The following is a 23,184-nucleotide window of genomic DNA, read 5'->3' as shown; positions in this document are numbered from 1 at the left end:
TGAACAGAGGCGGTGGCTTACGACACCAACTGTCTGCCATCTATAATCCAGTTTTGAGATCCCCTCCCAGACGCCTTAACGCCCACTCACATCCTGGGCCATCTGACCTCAGGAAATCACATGATAGGGTGGTACCAGGTTTCACAATGAGCTCACCCGAAACCTTGGCTGATTGTGACCAACACCTGTTTTCACACCTTGGCTCAGGCGATTAGGTAGAGGATCATTAGGGGGTCCATTGTCCCTCATGGGGGGGGGACACTCACACAGGGCTTAAATCTGGGACCATTTGACCCTAGAACGGAAGAAGCTTCTCAGATGAGAGGTGAAACATATTCAAGAAACTTAAAGAAGTCCAGACACTTTTCTTTCCAAGCTCCTTAGACTACGATGACCTGGATGACTGAGAACCTTCACAGACAAGAGTAATAGTGTTTAACCTGTTGGATTGTTTCATTTCCTGTAAGTCATTTGAATGCCAAGAATTTAGCTGATGTATTGCCTCGGGTGAATGTGAAATGTCATTTTCTTTTTCTTATATGAGAGAGTCTTTCCAGCTCCGTGACAATACAGTTCTTTCTTTTTTACTGTCACCATGTCTTGTGCACCTTCTGATTTTCACATAAAGATCACAAAAATATTTTTTAACAAAAATATAGTATTGGGAATCAAAACTCATATCATGTTATCATGTATTTATAATGTGTGATCAAAATGCTAATTTTTTTGTTTTTAAGTAATAAAGCATTATTTTTCAGAGCTCCAAAATCACAAATATGTTTGTGTTCATAGCATGCTGTTTCTCAGCATCCATGCTTTATGTGTTAAAAAACAAAACAAAAACTGTCGCGTGTAGGTCACATGACCTGGGACAAAGAATAAAAGTGCTGTTGCCTGAACAGTCACAGGACATCCTCAGATGATACCCTCACCATCTCCATCTCTTGACACATTCACTGCTGAGGTTTAAACAGGTAATCTGATGTTTTTTATTTAAAAAATATTTAACACATATTTTAAATCAAATCAAAGAATGAATCTTATATTATTTACAGTAAACTTATGAATGATCCTGCTGATTTTTTGCCACCTCAGGCTGAACAAATTAATTTAATAAATTTATCTAAATTACTGATTGTGTGTGAAGTAACATAACTAGCAGAAACACATTAAATGTTGGTACTACGCAACCAATGCCAAACATCATTTTGATTTGTTAGCACAGGTAAATAAATATAAATATAAATATAAATAAATATCACAAATGTAGCTTTTTGAGCTGTTGATCTAATGAAACAAGCCTTTCAATGGAATGATGGACCCTTTCAACATGGAATGCAGTATTCTGAGTATATATAAGATAAGATAAGATAAGATAAGATAAGATAAAACTTTATTAATCCCTCGGGTGGGTTCCTCTGGGAAATTCGGTTTCCAATTGCACAGCACCGACAGAAGTTACAGAACGTAAGCAGAATATTATATACATACACATATATCAATACAGAGACATATATAAATAAAATATATAAAAGGGATAAATAGAATAAATAGAAATAAGAATACAAGGGAATTGCACATTTCAAGTATTGAAGTCTATTGCACCGTTGACTATTAACAAAACGTATTGCACAGTGAAGTGAAGAGGCACTTGTTCCCCCTTCCTTTGTCCTCCTGTTTCCCCTCCCTCTCCCCTCCAGAGAGGAGTTAAACAGTCTGATGGCGTGTGGGACAAAGGAGATTTTAAGTCTGTTGGTTCTTGTCTTTGGGAAAAGCAACCTGTCACTGAACAGACTCCTCTGGTTGTTTATGGCCGTGTGCAGAGGATGCCCAGCAGTTTTTTTAGTGTCCTTTTCTCTGCCACTGTCACCAGAGTGTTCAGCTTCATGCCGACCACAGAGCTAGCCTTCCTGATCAGTTTCTCCAGCCTGGATGAGTCCTTCTTTGCTGTGCTGCTCCCCCAGCACACCACAGCATAGAAAAGTACTCCAGCAACCACTGACTGGTAAAACATCCTCAGGAGCTTCCTGCAGATGTTAAAAGACCTCAGCCTCCTGAGGAAGTACAGTCAGCTTTGGGCTTTTTTATACAGGTGCTCTGTGTTGCATGACCAGTGCAGTTTGTTGTCCACCCACAGCCCGAGGTACTTGTACTTGTTGACCACCTCCACCTCCTCCCCCTCTATCTGAACCGGCAGTGGACCTTCTCTGGACCTCCCGAAGTCCACAACCAGTTCCTTGGTCTTTGAGGTGTTGAGTTGCAGGTGGTTTGTGTGACTCCATGTGACGAAGTTCCTCACCAGACTTCTGTACTCCTCTTCCTGATTATCCCAGATACACCCTATGATGGCTGTGTCATCTGCAAACTTCTGAATATGGCATAATTCAGAGATGTAGCAGAAGTCAGAGGTGTACAGGGTGAAGAGAAGAGGGGACAGCACAGTTCCCGGTGGTGCTCCTGTGCTGCTGACCACAGTGTCAGACATGATGTCCTTCAGCCTGACGTACTGTGGTCTGTCAGTTGTTAGTGATTGTTAAAAAACAAACAAACAAAAAACCAGCGGCATATTAATAAAGTTCTATCTTATCTTATCTTAGCCGGGTCATATCTACTTAAGAGAGATGAATGATTAAAAAAAAACCAAATAAAACAAAAATAGTATTTCTTGCATTTTCTTTTTGATACATTATATTACAGCTTAAAATAAAGCAACTGTTCTCCCTTCTCCCAGCCATGCTCTCCTTTTCAACTCCCACCACTCTCTACCTGAGCCTCCTCCTCCTCTTTCTGTTGTGCCTCTCCCCTGCTCTTTCTTGTCAGACTGGGACTCAGAGCCAGTGTATGTCTGCTCCCTTTGTGCCTGGTTATGACCTGGCAGGGGAGGGCTTTGATGTTGTTACACTTAAGCGAAAAGGAGCTTATGTGATTGATGTGAAGACCTACCTCACTCCAAGCAAAACCTGTACACTCTGCACCAACCCTCATAAAGGCGGCCAACTGCAGAAAGTAACTAAATATTATAGTAATTAATAAAAAACATGTCAAAAATTACTTTGGCATACCATTAACATGCTAAACCTGTTATTAATTATATTTCCAGCTACCAGTCTCTACTTTGGACTGGCGTACATTCAACCGCTGCAGTTTTCGTCTCGAGGACAGTGAACACACCTCCATCAGGTATTCTAGGACTTAGAAACATAATCACTCATTGTGCCCTGACAGGTTTCATACATTACTTTACATATTCATAGATGTCATCCCACCCACATGGCATACATTAATTAATTTTATCAAACAATCATTTAATAATTGCAAATCATTTTTTCCTACTGGAATATTTTGGGGAATTAAGCAAAATAATTTCTCTACAGTTCACTGGTCAGCACATACACCGACCAGAGCAGCATCGACTGGAAGGTAGGAAACATTCATGTTGAGTGAAACATGGATATAATGTTACTATTACTGCAAACTGTTGATCTAGTCCTGTAATCATTCCTAGCTCCATGTTTTAAAAAGTCCTATGACTGAGCATTGTAAGGACATTATTTAAAGAAAAGAAGAGAAGAGAAATACAGTAACAAGGCATATAAACATCATACAGTGTGGAACCCCTCTGTTTATTGAGGAAAATCATCCCACTTTTGCTTTAATATGTAGCTCTAGGTAAGAAAGAATTGCCTGCAATAACATACACACACACCACGCACAGTAATACACAGTAACAGAAGGTTGTGAGAACAGTGTCTATGTATAACCTATAAAAGTAACGAGAAGGTGTTCTAACTTGTAGAAGGATCTTAAAAAAGAAACATTTCGTTCTCCCAAAAATCCCGTTTCCTTGTCAGGTGTTTCTCAAGAGTCCTTAGAGTGAGACTAGTACTTCTCCTAGTTTTTTTTTTTTATAACAATCAATAATTTAAATGCTATGACTATAATTCCCTCGAAGCAAGGCAGACGCAAGTGGTTTTCCGTCACTGGTTTATTTGAAGACTTCTCTCCAACGTCACCGTGAAAACTACACACCATTAACAAAATAAAAACTCAATGTAAGACACAGCACCTAAAATAACACTGTACAACAAAACGAGATATATCAATAAATACCTCGTTGGCTGCATGCTGCAAAAAGGGAATTAGTCACCATTCTTCTGAAGTTTCCTTATAAGTGTGTATTTAAAGCCCATTCCACTTAGTGTGACTTTCACTAAAGAACGGCCTCATTCTTGCTCCGCACTTAGTTTTCTCCTTTTTTCTCCCAAAAAGGAAACAGCGCGACTTGTAAGCAAGCTTGACTTTCAAAATAAAAGCACAATAAGTTTAACTACATAAAATAGCATAGCATAAATAATGTAAAGCTTAAACAATTTACAACGATGACATGGACCTTGAGAAGATAAAGAAATAATTCAAATGATATAAACAATGTCATCATGCCAACAACAACATGACCATGCATTGTTTGGACATGGACAATAAGCTGGTCTAAGCTGGCACTACTTCCAAGAACTTTGCAACTTGTTCTCCAATGTGAGCCTTTCTCTTCTTTTTGTAAATATTCCTCTTGACTATATATTTCTCCTGTTTGTTATTTATTCCTGCTGTCTTATTACAGTGTTTCTCAAATGCTAAAACACATGTCACACAGCAAATTCAAAAGTGTTAAATGTTTTGGTGTTAATAGTCTTCTTGCAAAAGTAGAGTTAATTTTACTCTAAGCAGAGTCACATTCTTTTAATGTAACTCTGAGGTGTAAAATGATAGTAGTTAAAATCGAGTGTTAAAAATGAGTGTTTCTATTTCAAATCTGGAGGTGTTACAATGGAAACATTAACTCTTGACCTCTTAACTCTGAACTCCTAGAGGGGCTATGACACCAATAGAGTAAATTCACAGACTCCGCCCCCAGCATGGCTCCAATCGAAGCTGAAGTGAAGCCGTTTCAGAACATTTTGCACTACATATTTGAGTTGTTTGCCATGCTTGGTAAGTCATTTTTTCAAAGATTGTTTCAATTATTATTATGAGCTTTTACTTCTGTGGCTCTTTGGATTTGAGACAAAGCTGTGTGAAAGGCATTAGCCATGTTGCTCGGTGATAGCATAACATTCTGCTTTAGCTAGCTGAAAGGTATTGTTTGCAGGCAAATACCACAGCCTTGAAAAAAAGCTTGCATGTGAATTTTCAGTCAAACTTTTGGTCAAATACACCTAAAACAATGTGTAGAATGTGAAATGTTGGTATAATGGTGCTACTTGAAGCCTGAAAACGATCGCCCATAAAAAACAAAAACAAAAACAAAACAAAACACGAGCAAACAGCAGTAGCTGACGTCCTGACTGGGTTCTACGTTAGCATTTAGATCCCTCCAGAGTTTTGTGCACACGGTTTAAGTAAAAATGAAAAAGGTTGAGGTTTTACATTTAGTTCAGTATTACCTGTTGCCTGTGTCCTTGTCTTTTGGGAAAATACTTTACACAAGTAATGGCTCAAAAAGGATTCCTTTTTTTTCTCTTTTTTTTTTTTTACTGTGCTGCAATTGTTTACTGGATTATTTGTGCCATTAATTAGTGTCAACTAATTTTTATTCAATCTCCGCACAGGATATGCTTGTGAAGATGGAATATGGGGGAGAGCAGAAGTGCGTTGAAGTTCCACAAAGGGATGAATGAAGGACATACATATTGTATTGAAGAAATAAGTGATGAGAATGCTGTTATTTGCATTTACCATGTCAGACCTTTTGATAAACAAAATTCTAATGAAAGTGAGAACATGTATACTGTTACATCTTTCAGAAAATGTTTTGAAATTGTGCTGCACAGTTCAGAATAAATGTTTTTCAAAAACCATTGCATCTTTTTAGTAAATGTTTATTTCCAAAAGAAATTTCTAGAAGTTCAGAACAGTAAAATTCCCTCTTTTTAGAATGAATTAGAAGATAACTCTTACGTAGTTAAACTAAAATACTCTTTGAGAGTTAATATATAAACTCTTAACACCAAGTGTTAAATTATCAACTCCAGACAGATTTGGTGTTTAACACTAAATCAGAGTTAACGTACCAACTCTCCAAAAAGTGTTAAATTAACACTCTCTGGTGTGGACCCATATAGACACTTTAATAGCGTTGAAATCAAATCCGACAGTGTTAATTTGGACATGCTGGATTTGCTGTGCACAAACGTTACCACCAGGGGCCTGTTCTTCGTACCTCGCTAAGTAAGTTAGCTCGATTAGATTGTTGACGATTTCGCGTGATCCTGGATCGTTCGGTTCCCCGAAGCTCATCCGGGACTTGCTGTCATAGCAACAGAGCCGTAAGCGTAAACCTGCTCGGGAGCAGGTTTACTTTATGTAAACAGGATTAGATCGCGGCCACGCAGGTATGTCCGCTTCATTTATACGAAAGCAACAGCGATATTCCACCACTGTTTCACCATAAATAAATAACATCAATGTAACTAAAGATAATGCAGCACTTGATCCTTTTATTGATGTCACACAGATACATACAGGTCATTTCCTAAAAAAGGGAAATGTACTATTAACATTCTATTACATGTATGTGATTATTACAGATGTAATTCATATTTCAGAGTAGTAATTGTAAATTACTTCGTGTAATCAAGATGAGAGACCACGGCTATAAAAGCGAAGGTGGATTTGGGAAGCCTGTCGCAGCCATGTCCTGTCCGTATACGCGACCAACCCATTGCGGAAGGTGCAAGATTGATAAGGAGAGTCCTCAGAATTCAGCGTATATTGCGGGATAGACAGGATCCTTTAGCTCAGCGCGACAGTGTGCTCATTGAGAGATATCGATATTCCCGTGAGGGTATTATTTACTTAACCAACTTGTTGACGAGGGGGTGCAGGACCACCACCTGTCTTTTTTTCCTCTGCCCTTTTCTTGGTTGCTGTTATGAACAAACTAACAGAGTATTACAGGCCAGTATTACCTTGCCAAGAGACGAAAAGCAATCTAAGAGATAAATATTACCATTCTGTAGAATACTCCTGTATTCCACTTTTACTTGTTCCCATGTTCTTGTGGGTCCTGTTGTGGCTCTAATGTGAAAGGGGATATAATATAACATATTATAATATAATATAATGCCATATGATATTGGACAATATAGTGTCATATGATAGATCTACCCTACCGCCTACTGGTGTTGGCCAGAGGGGCCGATGGCGCGATATGGCAGCCTGGCTACAACCGTAGCTGCCTCCACCAGTGTGTGAATGTGGGAGTGAATGAATAGTGGTATCGTAAAGCGCTTTGGGTGCCTTGGAAAGCGCTATATGAACCCAATCCATTATTATTAGTATTATTATTAAATTACCTACGAGTTTGATTTGTCAGCAACTTTCTGCCAGCCCTCTCTCCTTGCTTCTGCAGCCTTTGCAGTTTTCTCTTGCGTTTTAATTAAACTCTGAAACTCCTGAAATCCCTCACTCATGAGTTCTTGCTCTGCTGCCGGAAAATACCGAGCACGCCCCTTCGACATTTTCGCCGACCAATCAGCGGGTTGCCGATCAATGTTTCTACTATCGATGCGTAGCCCCTTTTACGACACCCAGTGATGTCACATTACTGCGTCCAGCTGTACTAATTGTCAACAGCAGGTGTGTTCGGGGAACCGGATTAGCGAGCTCACGGTTAGCGCGATGGTTTGGTCTTGGATGTGTCATTTGATCTTGGATGTAGTAAGCGACGTACGAAGAACAGGCCCCAGGTCCCCCAATGTCCAAACACAACACCCTTCTCTAAAGCTACATAAACACAACCACACCTTCCCACTGCAAAACTCAAACTCCCACACCAAGAAAGCAGCTCGAAGCTGTCAAAACTGTAAACACTATACACAGCATTACACACTACAGAAAAACAATTGAAAACACAATGCTCAATTTGTGAGAAGGTTCTTTGGTTCATAACTGCCAATGCATATTTTTATAAACTGTACAGTAACGGATCATCATAGAACCCTGCAGAGGATTAGGCATTTAGATTTGTGAGTTTCACATGAAGACTATAAATCTATAAAAACATATTGCATGTACGTACACTACTGTAACACAACTCAATGCAAAAACAGAATCTATCGCACACAACAGTACTCTCGGAAACATGATCAGGGTGTGAAGTCTTTTTTATTGTCTACACGGTCTTTTTACAGTATTACACACAGTCACTGTGCGGCATCATGTCGCCGAGCTGCATTGGGCCACATCACCTCATCCACATCACAGGCTATATTGTCCCTTGCTAGGCACCGCGGGAAAAACGCCCTGGAATGGCGAATCCATCCCTGGAAGGCCTCCACTGGGATGTCAGCACAGGCCAGCTCCATTGCCCGTACGAGGTTCTCTCTTGTGTATGGCTGTCTGTCATACACCTTCCATCTCCATGATGAGAAGAACTCCTCTATAGGGTTCAGGAAAGGGGAGTAGGGTGGCAGACAGACGTTTAAAAAGTGGTCACTGTTGGTGGTGAACCACTCTCTGATTTGGTGTGTTTTGTGGAAGCGGACGTTGTCCCAAATGATCACATACATGTGATGTGCTAGCCTAGGATGGTGTTGTTGACGGTCCAGGAGGATGTCTTTTAGCTCCTCTAGGAAGGTGAGGAGACGTTGTTTGTTGTAAGACCCAAGGACAGCATGCCGGTGGACAAGCCCCTCCGTACCCATAGCTGCACAAAGAGTAATATTACCCCCCCGTTGGCCAGGAACCTCAGTGATGGCTCTTTGGCCAATGATGTTACGGCCTCTTCGCCTTCGTTTCTGGAGGTTGAAGCCAGCCTCATCCAGGAAGAGGTACTCATGGGGTCTGGCCATCGCGTCCAACTGCATTATCCTCTGTGAACATGGAAAAGCGTACAGGTGTTCAGAACGGTCAATCAGGTAGCACAGTATTGTCCAGAAGTAATGTAGGCCACTAAGCAACACAGTATGTCCACTAACTGTACTGTGGACATGGATGTATACGTACTTGCACATACTCGTAACGTTGTTCTATGTGTCGCGCAGAGTTGCGCTCAAAGGGAACCCTGTAGACCTGTTTCATCCTCATCTGTTGGCGCCGGAGAACTCGGTCTATTGTGGACACGCTGACAGCATCAATGTTCTCAAAGTTTACATTATCTGCAATGACTTTGTCTCTGATCTCTCGGAGTCTAATGCAGTTGTTCTCACGGACCATATCTGCAATGAGGGTTTCTTGTGCCGCTGTGAATATGGCAACCCTCCCACCTCTATGTGGCATTCTTTCAGCTCTAAAGAAAGAAACATGTGTTGTCAATTGACTGATTTATATGTAAAACTACATGTAAAGTAACAGACCACTTTCACAGGCCTGTAAAACTGTAGTGTGACAAAGAAAGCAATAGCGTACTATACCTGTTGTGTTGTCTAAATGCCTTGATAATGGTGGCCACGGTGAACCTACTCAGGTTTGGATGTACTCTTCGTCCCGCTTCAGCCATTGTCATGCCATGGACAATGACATAATCAATTACTGTTGCTCGCATATCATCTGTTATGATGGTGCGAGGTTGTCTTCTTCTCCCACCTGGACCTTCTCCTCTCTCTTGTTGGCCTCCTTCTCTTCCTCCTCTACTCCGAACTCCTCTTCTTCTTAGGCCTTCACCTCTTCCTCCTCTGATCTCAACCCCTCTTCCTCTTTGGCCTGCAGCTCTTCTCCTTCCGCACGCTCGAATGCCTTCATCCATTGTGATTGTTTGGCATCTTCACCAAACTATGCTTTTATAGGTGGGGTCACATCATTAGCAACAGGTGTCTTCAATTTTGAGTCGTTGTGTGTAGTGACTGATGCCAGGTGTGTTCCCTGTGTTCAAAGATTGGTGACTGTGGCAAGCATTTTGCATCACATGGGCTTTCATTTGTGAATATGAGCAGAGTTGTTTTGCAACATGTGTTTTAGCAAGGACAAATGTGTTTAGATTTATGAGTACAGAGGGTTGTGTTTTGTGAATTGTGTCTTCATGTGACATGTGTTTATGGTACTGGAATATGGTGGCTACATTTAGTAAATGTGTTTAGACTACTGGTCATTTGGGTTACAGGATTGGCTTTTGTGTTTTAACATTTGAGAAAAACTGTATTTATATTTTATTTGTGCACAGTTGGTGTGGAGCACACACAATTTCATTGTACATTCTACAATGACAATAAAGGACTACACACCCATTGCTCAACAACTTGTTAATTACAAGTCAGTCACTGAGTGTCTGGTTTACAATCAGCACACTTCAAAATGAGACTTCATAAACCAACATATGACATCACAATAGCTACATGCATCTTTTATACTCTCTATGGTAACAAGCTTTTTAGCTGCTTTCAATTAAAGGTACTTTTAAGGCCTATTGCAAATAAAAGTTGAACAACAGGTGAATTGTCATCTTAATTCAATGTGGTCCTTTAATTCACTCACTAACAATCACACTTCAATCAAAATATAAATCACGTAGCTCATGCCTTCATTTCTCTTAGGTTGGACTGGATATTGAGAAGCTTGGCAACCTGGAGTTTGGAGGAACAAGATCTACAGCATACAACTTTGCTGTAACCAAGAAGAGAGAGGATCGCTACACCTTCAGCACACATATAATCACCTGTAAACATTATAGGTAGAGTTTAAAGACTACTACAACATCTAATTTTTTAAATTTAAGTTTGATGTCTATTAATCTGTATTTTTTTTGTGTGTTTAGTTACCGTGTGTCCAACAGCCCTCCTCTCAGTGCTGAGTTCAGTAAAGATGTGGCCAGACTCCCAGCTACCTACAGCAATGCAACCAAAGCCCAGTACAGACACTTCATAGACACATACGGCACACATTATATTCGCCAGGTGATAAAATTAATATACACATCCCTTTAATTTTTTTTATACCATTCAGAAGTCATTAAACCCATCCATCCATCCATCCATCCATCCATCCATCTTCATCCGCTTTATCCGGGGCCGGGTCGCGGGGGCAGCAGCCTAAGCAAAGAGGCCCAGACCTCCCTCTCCCCAGCCACCTCCTCCAGCTTATCCGGGGGAATACCAAGGCGTTCCCAGGCCAGCCGAGAGATATAATCTCTCCAGCGTATCCTGGGTCTGCCCCGGGGCCTCCTCCCGGTGGGACATGCCTGGAACACCTCACCCAGGAGGCGCCCAGGGGGCATCCTTGTCAGATGCCCGAACCACCTCAGCTGGCTCCTTTCGATGTGGAGCAGCAGCTGCTCTACTCTGAGCCCCTCCAGGATTGCCGAACTTCTCACCCTATCTCTAAGGGAGAGGCCAGCCACCCTTCGGAGGAAGCTCATTTCTGCTGCTTGTATCCGCGATCTCGTTCTTTCGGTCACTACCCACAGCTCGTGGCCATAGGTGAGGGTAGGGACGTAGATCGACTGGTAAATTGAGAGCTTCGCTTTTACACTCAGCTCCCTCTTCACCACGATGGACCGGTGCAGCGTCTGCATTACTGCAGCTGCAGCCCCAATCCGTCTGTCGATCTCCGGCTCCCTTCTCCCATCACTCGCGAGCAAGACCCCGAGATACTTGAACTCCTCCACTTGGGGCAGGAACTCATCCCCGACCCGGAGTGGGCACTCCACCCTTTTCCGGCTGAGAACCATGGCCTCAGATTTGGAGGTGCTGATCCTCATTCCCGCTGCTTCACACTCGGCTGCGAACCCTTCCAGTGCGAGCTGGAGGCCCTCACCCGATGAAGCCAACAGAACCACATCATCTGCAAAAATCAGAGATGAGATTCTGAGGCCACCAAAGCGAAAGCCCTCCGCCACTTGGCTGTGCCTAGAAATCCTGTCCATAAAAATTATGAACAGAGCCGGAGACAAAGGGCAGCCCTGGCGGAGCCCATCACCCACCGGGAACGAGTCTGACTTATTGCCGGCAATGCGAACCAAGCTCTTGCAACGGTTGTATAGGGATCAAATGGCCCGTAGCAATGGGCCAGACACCCCATACTCCCGCAACACCTCCCACAGGACACCCCGAGGGACACGGTCGAATGCCTTCTCCAAGTCCACAAAACACATGTAGACTGGTTGGGCAAACTCCCATGCACCCTCAAGTATCCTGGAGAGGATAAAGAGCTGGTCCAGTGTTCCGCGACCAGGACGAAAACCGCATTGTTCCTCCTGTATCCGAGGTTCGACTAGCGGACGAACTCTCCTTTCCAGCACCCTGGCATAGACTTTCCCAGGGAGGCTGAGGAGTGTGATCACCCTGTAGTTGGAACACACCCTCCGGTCCCCCTTCTTAAAGATGGGGACCACCACCCTGGTCTGCCAGTCCAAGGGTACTGCCCCAGATCTCCATGCAACATTGTAGAGGCGTGTCAACCAGAACAGCCCTACAACGTCCAGAGCCTTCAGGAACTCGGGGCGGACCTCATCAACACCAGGGGCTCTGCCACCAAGGAGTTGTTTAACTGCCTCAGTGACCTCGCCCCCGGAAATTGGCGGGTCATTCCCCTCATCCCCAGACTCTGCTTCCTCCTCGGAAGACGTGTCAGTGGGATTAAGGAGGTCCTCGAAGTATCCCTTCCACCGCCTGACAATTTTCTCAGTCGACGTCAGCAGCGCTCCGCCAGCACTATACACAGTGCAGGTAGAGCACCGCTTTCCCCTCCTGAGACGCCTGACGGTTTGCCAGAATCTCTTCGAGGCAGTCCGAAAGTCTTTTTCCATGGCCTCTCCGAACTCCTCCCACACCCGAGTTTTTGCTTCAGCCACTGCCCGAGCCGCATTCCGCTTGGCCTGTCGATACCTGTCGGCTGCCTCCGGAGTCCCACAGGCTAACCAAGCCCGATAGGACTCCTTCTTCAGCCTGGTGGCTCCCTTCACCTCTGGTGTCCACCATTTGGTTCGGGGATTACCACCACGGCAGGCACCAACCACCTTGTGGCCGCAGCTCAATGCAGCAGCTTCGGCAATGGAGACGCTGAACATGGTCCATTCGGACTCAATGTCCCCAGTCTCCCTCGGAATGCTGTTGAAGCTCTGCCGGAGGTGTGCGTTGAAGATCTCGCGGACTGGGGCCTCTGCTAGACGTTCCCAGCACACCCTCACTACGCGTTTAGGTGCACCAGGTCTGTCCAGCGTCCTCCCCCGCCACCTGATCCAACTCACCACCAGGTGGTGATCAGTTGACAGCTCAGCCCCTCTCTTTACCCGAGTGTCCAGAACATATGGTCGGAGGTCTGCTGATACGATTACAAAATCGATCATCGACCTACGGCCTAGAGCGTCCTGGTGCCACGTGCACTTATGGACACTCTTATGTTCGAACAGGGTGTTAGTTATGGCCAAACTGTGATTAGCACAGAAGTCCAATAACAAAGCACCGCTCGGGTTCAGATCAGGGAGGCCGTTCCTCCCAATCACGCCCCTCGAGGTCTCGCTGTCGTTACCCACGTGAGCATTGAAGTCTCCCAGCAGGACAACAGAGTCTCCAGGCGGAGCACCCTCCAGCACCCCCCCCCCCCCCCCCCCTGCCACTCGGCGCATAAGCGCAGATGACAGTCAGGACCCGTTCCCTGACTCTAAGGCGCAGGGAACAAACCCTCTCGTCCACTGGGAAAAACCCCAACATATCGGCAGCAAGCCGAGGGGATATTAGAATACCCACCCCAGCCCGCCGCCTCTCACCAGGGGCAACTCCAGACTGAGACAGAGTCCAGCCCCTCTCCAGGAGACTGGTCCAGAGCCCAAGCCATGCGTAGAGGTGAGCCCGACTATATCTAGCCGGTACCTCTCAACCTCACGCACTAACTCAGGCTCCTTCCCCACCAGAGAGGTGACATTCCATGTCCCTATTGCCAGTCTTGGCAGCCGGGGGTCAGTCCGCCAGGGCCTCCGCTCCTGGTCGCCACCCGGCACACAATGCACCCGACCCCTATGGCGCCTCCTGCGGGTGGTGGGCCTGCGGGAGGATGGGCCCATGTCTCCTCTTCGGGCTGTGCCCGGCCGGGCCCCATGGACTAAACCCTTTTTTAAAAATGTTTAATAAATGTTTTTTCAGGTTGATCTTGGAGGGCAGTTCAGGCGAGTCACGTCTACACGTACCTGCTTGTCCAGTCTGAATCATCTTACTTCATCCCAGGTATGTGTAGCACATATATCTGGTTAAAGCAGTGAACATATGTACATACACTTTGTACCAACAAAAGCAATATCCAGTGTTACCTCCTTTCACACAGGTACACGACTGCTTGTCATTGGGTGTCAAGGTAGGCCTGGGGAATGTTAATCTGGGTCCTTCTTTTAACTTATGCGCCTCAGTCCTAAACAACCAAGGTGTCTCTGTTATGTACGCCTCTGGTCTTCACGGTCATTATTCAGAAGTGGTAGGAGGCAGAGGCTGGACTGGGGAGTTTTCACTCACCAGAAATGACTCACTGGGCTACCAGAATTGGCTAAAAACCCTCATAGATCAACCTGATGTGGTTTGCTACTCTCTAAGACCACTGTATGAACTGGTGCAAACGTCAGCACGGAATAAAGGACTAAAGGCTGCAATAGAGCAGTACTTAAAAGACAACAGCATCAGTCGATCAAACACACAGTCGTACTGTAGCAGCAGTGGTCCCAACCTGGATTCCAACTGTTGTCCTAAAGAGATTCAGAAAGGAACACTGAGGATAACAATGATCCAAGCCTCTGGTCTGAAAGGAGATTTTTGGGGCAAGACTGACGGGTGAGTAGTGAACAAGATAAGCTTCAAAGGAAAGCCACTGTAAACATAACAGATGAATCATAGACATTAACACAAGGAGGGATATTATACCCCTTATGTCAAACAGAGTGATTTGTGGCCCCAATAAATGATTTGTGACCCTAGGAAGTAATAAAGGAAGTAATAAAACATATGGTACCCATAAAATTATTATATTCATGAAAATTATGATATTCATAAATTTGTGATATTCATCAAAATATGCTAGTTCATAGTTCATTAATTTTTCCCCAAAAATAAATGATTTCATTATTAAAAAAAAGTTTTTTATATCAAATAGCATCCTTTATTTTTAAGCATAAAAAGTTTTTACTTTTTATGCTTAAAAAACGCCATCTGGTCAGTGTGTGTGTGTGGACTTTCTCAAAAACAGGAGAAAACTGATCAAACAAAAAGGCGGTCCACCCCTACACGCTCTTACATTAACCAACATAGTGACACAGTGAACGGTCTGCCGGTTGGGTTGGGCCGAGGATGAATGACCTGGCAGTCCCTGGCGGTGTCTTCTTATCGCTGCCTCCCGGTCCTTAGCCAATCGGTGCAATCCAGCCACCCTGGATGCACCAATCACGGAGGAGCACCTGCACACTCAAATTTACATATGATAATTACGACAACAGTCGTAACATGTGCTTTTTGTTAAATAAAAAACATGAGAGATAATTCACTTAAAAACATAATAATAATGTTTTATTTTTGGTTTTTGATTACATCAGAAATTTAACCATGTGGGTGATAAGGCAATTGTCTTGCTTTTCTTCTTTTTTTGGCTTAACAATAATATCTTCCTCGGATGATCTGTGGTATTCTCCTGTTTCTCTTGAATCTTTTAGCGCTGCTATTTCCCTTCTGGCTGACAAGTTTCCAATAGTGGACAGGGGTAGCTTTAGGTCCGCCAGAGTTCGTGCAAGTGAACGCCAGCCTGTTGGCTTCACACTTGTCCAAGAGCTTGCTAAAAACTTCATCAAGTCGAGCACGTGACTTCCTGGTATAGGCTTTTCTCTATGCATCAATTCTCCGTCCTCAGTCCATCCGCTGTGACCTTTTGATGCTAATATTCTACGCATTAGATATTCAGTGTTTCTCTTTGAGCGAGGGTTTATGTGGGTTAAAACGGCATGTAAAACCTTATTCACACTTGCCACCTGCTCCCCCTCCTCGCTTTCTTCCTGCTGGTAGTCGCGCTCATCATGTGATCTCTCACTCTGTCCCTCTTCACGCGCAGCGGGGAGCCTTAGTGTTATTTGCTTGCTTTCATCTACTTTTTGTCTCTCTAGTATGAGATACTTTTGTAAAAGCATGTTATACTTTTTTTATTTTCTCATCGGGGTTTAGACCCTGAGTCTCCAATACACGTCTCATTTGACTGTCCAGTTCATCCTCGGCTTTGTCTCTGATGCTTGGTCGAGAAGCATTTGCATGCGTTTCATGTAAGCATTTGATCTGCTCAGGCGAGATCAGATACATTTTCTGCATTTTTATTTGCGAATGGCGCCTATAGCTAAATCAGCTATGATGGGTAAGACTGTTGTGAGTAGTGGTAAGAGGAAGCTGCCTTTTTGAGTCATTACCTTCTTTTTCTTCCTGACACCGTCACGTCTGTTGGCCATTTGTCTGATTTTCTCTTATGTCATTTCAACTTCTTATGTTGGCATTGTGTGATTGGAATATTTCCACACAGCTGTTCTGACGGTAGTATCCCGGATCTCAGTCTGAGTTGCTCTGGAGAGGTGGGGGTTAAACCTATCAATAAATATCCGTGTGGTTCTCTCGTGGCTTCTTCAAAACTCTCCAAGATGAAATGCAGACGTCCTGGACATATTTGTCTAGCTAGTGTATTAACTTGTAATTTATCGTGAGGTTTTTAAATAACACTGTTCAGACTGATCGTCCTGCTGTGTTTACCTTGTAGAAACACATTTTGGCTCAACATCATCACACTCATATTTTTATGGTGTCTGTACTTTGTGAAAATCCGGACCACTTTTGGATGATTTGCTGCTTGAAAAATAACATCATCCAGTACAATGAGATGACTCTGGTGTGAGGGAAACAAGCTCTCATCGTCAAAAGAATCAGGGAGACCTTCAATGAATTTAATGATTTTATTTTTCTCTTGAAGCTCAGAATACAGAGGCTGAAAGGATGTATAAACCCACACAACATTGTCAACAAACTTGTTCGAAACGTACACAGTTTTCCAATACAGATTTCACGAAAAAGGTCTTTCCCCTCTTGGTTGTTCATTTCAGCACAAGTGCGACAGAGAGTAAAGAGAAGCTTGCCTGACTTTGTTTTATAGAGTCCTCTGGGTGGGTATACAACCGCTTTGATAAACCCAAAGTAGTTTTTAGGGTGCTGAAAATTTCGAAAAATTACTTGAGGATGGCCTAAGGGGTAACGACAGGTGCTATTTACAAACGGATACAACGAGGTGACATCCACATAACTAATTTTCTCACCAGGCGCTACACTGCAACGCAACTGTGCTGGGCTTGTACGGCCTCCGAAGAGGGCATGGCGAGGATTCAAAGGCTCTGGTGGATCATAACGTCTGAGGAAGTTGATTACACTCTCATCAGTACGTTTTAACTTGGTCCACTCATGCTGCCAGATTATAACAGGACACACATTATGTTCAGCTCTCAATCTAGCGAGCCTGTCTTGAGCGGCCATGTTACTGTCTGAAAAAGAGGCCCCTAACAGAGGGTTAACATCGGCCTGATTTGAAAAACACGTAACACACCCATGGAAGTAGCAACCCAAAAATTCCCACAGGTATGTTTTACCGTTAATCTGACCATACCCATCCACATAATAACTAGTGAGCTGTTTTTCCCCTTGATTGAGTGCATGTCTGATAAAAACACCTTGTGTGTAAGAGAGATATTCGAGCCATTGAATTGAGGATGAGGAAAATGATTTGACCTGATTATGGTAATTTAGAGGGCACGGTATTGCTAAAGAATTCATTGGCATGAAGTTTGTTAAATAGGTTTTAGGCACGCGCTAGCAAGGGTGTTGCGGCTGAAAGGATCTACTCCTGTCTCTTCAATAAATCCGTTTCTGAACAATGTGCAACCCCGAGCTAGAATTTCAACATCGTTTTCACAGTATAAAAGGGCCTCTTTCATGAAATTGAAGGTGCCGGAGCTGACTGAATCATACCATTTGTAAAATTCTTTCCTGCCCTGTGTTGTCATACGCTCGAGACTATAGGCGGAGGGGGAGGATAAGTAATGTTTGTTTCGAACTGAAACAATGGGGGGAAAGCCTTTAATGCTGTCTGAAAACCCCATTCCTTTTGGGATACCTGACAACGGCATCGGAAGGAAACAGCACGAGTCCATATAGCGCTGGTTTAAGTCTGTGTCTGTAAAGCTGATCAATTTCGAGCCTTGACTGATTAACTTTGGTTTTAAGCTTTGCTTAACCATAGCCCTGAGAATAATGTAAGCATCAAAACTCTTGGCATTATGAGCGATAAAGATAGATAGATAAAGATTTCTGCCAAGGCTGCTAAAGCCTGATTAAGCGCTATAAACGGATCGGATGAGGAAATGTTTTGTGTCAGACTCAGTTGAGAATGAGCCGCGTCTGACTCTGTTTGGATCTCACCATGCTCAACACTCAAACATTGAGAGCTATTTTGCGAGACACTTTCACTAGGCGCTAATCGGGCTAGAGCTAAATTAAGCATTTCTAAAGGGTCATTATTATTATTATTGATCACATCAGGTTGCTCACCGCTTTGTGGAGGTGTATTCTGTGAATGAACAGTATTTTGATTTAACCTAGCTAACGCTAGAAGCAAGAAATGGGTCTGTAATATCATGTTCCTGGTTATCCATTTTTATTGAGTGACAAGAATATCTAAAAGCACAGTTGTTGAAAAAGTAAAGAAAAAAAAACAGCTTTTTATATGATGAGCGAATTAATTCAGCAATGAGACATACTGCTCGAAGAGCGATAGAAGCGAGCTGGTGTCGTCTGCGCTTTGTCCTTGTGCTCCTTATCCTTCTGGTCCTGCTGCTTGTTCTGTTGCTCCTGAGATGTTTAAGTAGACCTAACAATTTGAGGATAACCCCCCCCCCCCCCCCCAAAAAAAAACAGTGAGTTATGTTAAATACAAAAGGATAGTTTTTATAAAATTAGAAAAAAAGTGAGAACATAGAGAGACTGACCGTGTTTAGCTCGCAAAAGCAGGCGCCGTGAATTTCGTCTGCCTGATGGGGGAGAAGAAGCGTTGGTGGGGATGGTGCTCCGGGAGCCAGGAGCGTGAGGACCGACCGCGGAGAGCAAATCTTGGCGGACAGACGAATATTTTTCCCCGAGGGTCGCGGGAGAGAAGAAGCGCCGGTGGGGATGGAGCTGTGGCCGGCAGAAGCGGGACGACCTAGCGCTAAGAACAGATCTCTCCCGATTGGACAGACGGATATTTTTCTCTCAGCGAGAGATCATAAAAATCGGACCTGTATGCGATTGGCTAACCGGGGTGCAAGGGGAGCCGCTCTTTTGTTATGTCATTGGCAGCGGGGCGAAGTTAGGCACGTCTCGAAGGCGGAGTTGGTCTCCAGCGCAAATTTCGAACGGAGAGCCCGAAATCATTAATAAGGAGCAGATATAGCGAGAGTAACAAGGGAAAAAATTGTGCGCTGGCTGCGGCTCAGTGCGAGGTAGAACTTAGGCTGTGCGCTGAATTTGAGATGGAGCCAGTAAGAGGGCTGGTTTGAAGAAAAAAGACTAAGGATTTTTTCAGGAGTTTTTACCCTGTTATCGAATATAAGTTTTGGGAATAGAGGGTTCCCCCTAACAAGTTATTCCTGGGGGGGTTTTTTGCGCGTGTTTTCGATAAAAATACGGAGGGTTTTTTCTGGAGGTTTCCTGCTTGTTTGCCTAAGGGTTGGGTGGGAGCCGCGGTGAGCTTATGCTTGGGGGGGATAGCGAGAGTTTTATCGAGTTATTCTAGGGGGAGGGGGGGGGGGGTTTGCTGTTGTTGTGCGTTTTTGGAGAAAGACGGAGGGTTTTTCAGGAGGTTTTTGCTGGGAGCCGCGGTGCGCTTATGCTTGGGGTGGTTTTTTTGGGGGGATCTCCAGCATTTGTGAATCGGACTTGGATTCTCATTTTCCTTGTTCAGATTAAACAAATGCAAATAAATTGAAATAAAGTTTTCCAATGAGGGATGCAGCCTGTATCTCCCGCCATACTGAACGTTACAAAAACACAAGTTTAACTAAGCACTTTTACTCTGGTTTAACACACACACACAGACGAGCACGGGCCCAGACACAGGCACGCGCACAAGCGCGCACAGACACACACGCACGGGGGGCGCGCGCGTGCGCACACACGCACTGACCCACCACCAGATGGCAGTTTTTAAGCATAAAGAGTAAAAAAAAAATTTAATGGCTTAAAAATGAAGAATGCTATTTGATATAAAAAAAAATCAAATCATTTATTTTTGGGGAAAAAATTAATGAGCTATGAACTAGCATATTTTGATGAATATCACAAATTTATGAATATCATAAATTTTATGAATATAATAATTTTATGGCTACCATATGTTTTATTACTTCCTTTATTACTTCCTAGGGTCACAAATCATTTATTGGGGCCACAAATCACTCTGTTTGACATAAGGGGTATAATATCCCTCCTAATACAGTAATGTTCTTTTTCCACATTTTGCCATTTCACAGATATGTTAAGATCCAGTTTCAATCGCAAAAATTCCAGACCAGTGTGATCGAATCTAACTCCCCCTCCTGGACCACCAATTACATTCTGGAAAATGTCAGTACAAAGCACTTCTATCTCACTTTTATCCACTACAACAAGTAAAACCAAGGACATTTTAAAAAGCTCTTTTTTTTCAAGATTTTGCATAATTATCTTCTCAGATAAAGAAAAGAATCACACTGTTATATCTTTATATTTAAGACAAATAATAATGAAGCACTGGTGAAATGCTATTTTTTCCTTCTGGAGTTTTTTTTCTTTTAAATTATTATTGTAATAAAATGAAACATTACTTTAAATGGGCACAACATACATAATTTTATTTCACTTTGGTTTAACTTTGTCTGACTTTTTTTTAAAAAGGTGGCAACAAGCTCGCCTCTGATGATTGAAGTCTGGGACGAGGATGTGTTCTTTGATGACCACCTGGGATCGTGTGTGAAGTACCTGACTCAAGGTACAAACACAATCAGATGCTCACTTCAAAAAGGCGGCACTGTTGAGGTCCAGTATACTCTGACATGTGACAGACACCTGACTGGATCCACCTGTAACCAATACCAACCATCTTCACAATGAAAACGCATTCTGGCTGGCACACACTATGGAAATGCTGGTAGCTTATCTTTAATCAAGTATCATGTCAGGTTGGGTGATAACATTCTTTATGTGCAATATATAAAGAATAATAATTGGGCACAAAATTAACACATACCATGCACTTAGAGTTACAGCTAATTTGATGTGTCATATAGTCTGAGGCAGACAGTCATCTTGTTTAATCCTCATTTGATTTTGGTGGTGGGTCCACATTCAAATCACTTTGTGTATTCATTAAAGACACTTGTGATTATTTTCTGAATTATGTGTAAAAATGGTCAGGCCTCTTCATAAGTATGATTACAAATGCATTCTTGTGTGTCATTCTTGCAAAAGCCTTCATAACATGCAAATATTTTATGTATATTTTTCAGTTCTTTGATTTGTAACAAGTATATAAAACATTAAGTTTAGCAATGCTTGCATGGGTCATATTTAGGGACTTAATGTATCATTTATAATAATGCTGATTATAAAGAAATAAATGTGAGTTCTGATTAATTGATATTTGGCTCATTAAACCTTTGGTGGTGTTTGAATGGCCGTAAATAACTTTTTTCTTTCTTTTTTTTGTAGACACCAAGACTAGAATAAATAAAAAGGCACCCACAGGTGCCTTTGGCGGTGCAAAACGTTTCGTCGACATTGTGTTTGTTACAAACATACAGTACAGCACTTCAGAGTCATACTGCTAGCGATCAAAGATTTATGGAAATTTGACAAGCTGGAAGCATTCTGTACTGTACAGGAGACACGGCACGAGATTGATTGACATTGGTCTACAGCCAATCAGGACGCAGTGCACTGTGTCCTGAAATAAAATCCACAAAACAGCGAGGCCGCGAAAGGTGAACCGCGTTATAGCAAGGGACAACTGTAGTTTCAAATCGTATAAATAGCCAAAGCTCTGTTGAAAAGGGTTACTTTTTAGGGTTTAAACCATGATTGTAAAAATGAATATGCTGTACTGAAAAACACTGAATCTGGGAAGTGAGAGAAAAAAACTTATCCAAAAGGTTTACTGAGGTCATCAAGTGAGCAGAAGAATCCCTTCCTCACTGACTTTACAGTTTTTCTGAATTGCTAAAACACTAAATCCCATTGTGAAAACTAAACTGTCAACTATGAAAACTCATTCATCAAATCAATCTCACAGTTGCCAAAATCTTAAACATTATTCATCTGGTTAGGACACCATTTGTAACTCTGAATCTCCCATTTACCAAAACTCTAAACACATTCTCAAACACAAAACACATTTAGCAGTGTGGTGCACTTGTACCCAGAACGGTGCACACAGGCTACAGAAGTTAAACACAACTAACACACTGTTTTCATCATTTACACACTACCACTCAAAATTGAAAACCCATGTTGCAACCTCTTCTTCTGCTATTTGCTAGATTGAATACAGCTTCATCCACGAAGCTGTATTCATGAGGCCTAACCATTGAATCAAGCTCAAAGATTCTCTTTATACAACAAACTAATTTTAGTTCTGTAAATGAAATAGTATGATGTATATATGTGCTATCTATACAAGTATACTTACAGTTTTTTCTGAATGCTTAAACCCTAACTGTGATTCCTGTAGCACAATCTCTAAAACTATTCAGACTTATAGCAAAACCACTCACTGAGTTTGCAAAACTAAAAGCACAAAAACTGCTTTGCACTCAGTTTGCAATTTTGTAACACACACTTTGCAAAACTGTAGGCACAATCCACTGCACAACACTCAATTACCAAATTTCCAACACACTCCTAGCAAAAGTATACACATGTATGGCTATCATTAACACTAATTTGCCAACTGTCTGGCACACTTTCACATGTGAAAACTTTTTTAGATAATTAGTTCACTTTGCAATCAGCCTAAGCACTATAATACAGGTAAGCTGTGTGTGCGGAGTACAATGGAGGGAGCAGAAAGAGTGAGAGGTAGAGGAGGCCGAGGAAGAGGACGTGGAGGTGAAGAAGTAGGATGAAGAGGACGACAAGGACAAGGAGGAGCAAGAGGAAGACAAGGAGGGGGGAGAGGAAGATGAGGAGGGGG

General features: G+C 42.9%; 2 protein-coding genes across 2 annotated transcripts; one reads left to right on the top strand and one right to left on the bottom strand.

The window, feature by feature from the left end:
• The first annotated feature begins 916 nt into the window (after positions 1-916).
• On the top strand, positions 917-21,760 carry LOC101464038 (perforin-1-like). The gene is made up of 10 exons (XM_004576086.2): positions 917-974; positions 2,732-3,006; positions 3,101-3,180; positions 3,375-3,420; positions 10,527-10,663; positions 10,748-10,886; positions 14,070-14,150; positions 14,248-14,744; positions 20,489-20,582; positions 20,892-21,760. Exons 2-10 carry the CDS (start codon positions 2,734-2,736, stop codon positions 21,105-21,107), a joined length of 1,563 nt encoding a protein of 520 aa, XP_004576143.1. The 5' UTR covers positions 917-974; positions 2,732-2,733; the 3' UTR covers positions 21,108-21,760.
• LOC106675880 (uncharacterized) lies at positions 8,202-9,496 on the bottom strand. The gene is made up of 3 exons (XM_076885099.1): positions 9,411-9,496; positions 9,004-9,286; positions 8,202-8,870 (listed from the first exon to the last, which is right to left on the bottom strand). The coding sequence occupies exons 1-3, from the start codon at positions 9,494-9,496 to the stop codon at positions 8,202-8,204; spliced, it is 1,038 nt and encodes a 345-aa protein (XP_076741214.1).
• Positions 21,761-23,184: the final 1,424 nt, after the last annotated feature.

This window comes from Maylandia zebra, linkage group LG6 (genome assembly GCF_041146795.1).
Source record: "Maylandia zebra isolate NMK-2024a linkage group LG6, Mzebra_GT3a, whole genome shotgun sequence".
In the NCBI taxonomy this organism is placed as follows: domain Eukaryota; kingdom Metazoa; phylum Chordata; class Actinopteri; order Cichliformes; family Cichlidae; genus Maylandia; species Maylandia zebra.
This window is presented reverse-complemented; position numbering and strand designations above follow the sequence as displayed.

What these genes read in the sequence shown, in the direction of transcription:
- LOC101464038 (XM_004576086.2), top strand. Translation starts at nt 2,734, where the DNA reads ATGCTCTCCTTTTCAACTCCCACCACTCTCTACCTGAGCCTCCTCCTC. An exon ending in AGAGCAGCATCGACTGGAAG is followed by an intron (nt 3,421 to 10,526) that starts GTAGGAAACATT and finishes CATTTCTCTTAG; the next exon opens with GTTGGACTGGATATTGAGAA. An exon ending in ATCATCTTACTTCATCCCAG is followed by an intron (nt 14,151 to 14,247) that starts GTATGTGTAGCA and finishes CCTTTCACACAG; the next exon opens with GTACACGACTGCTTGTCATT.
- LOC106675880 (XM_076885099.1), bottom strand. Translation starts at nt 9,496, where the DNA reads ATGGCTGAAGCGGGACGAAGAGTACATCCAAACCTGAGTAGGTTCACC. An exon ending in GCATTTAGACAACACAACAG is followed by an intron (nt 9,287 to 9,410) that starts GTATAGTACGCT and finishes TTCTTTCTTTAG; the next exon opens with AGCTGAAAGAATGCCACATA. An exon ending in AACGTTACGAGTATGTGCAA is followed by an intron (nt 8,871 to 9,003) that starts GTACGTATACAT and finishes CCATGTTCACAG; the next exon opens with AGGATAATGCAGTTGGACGC.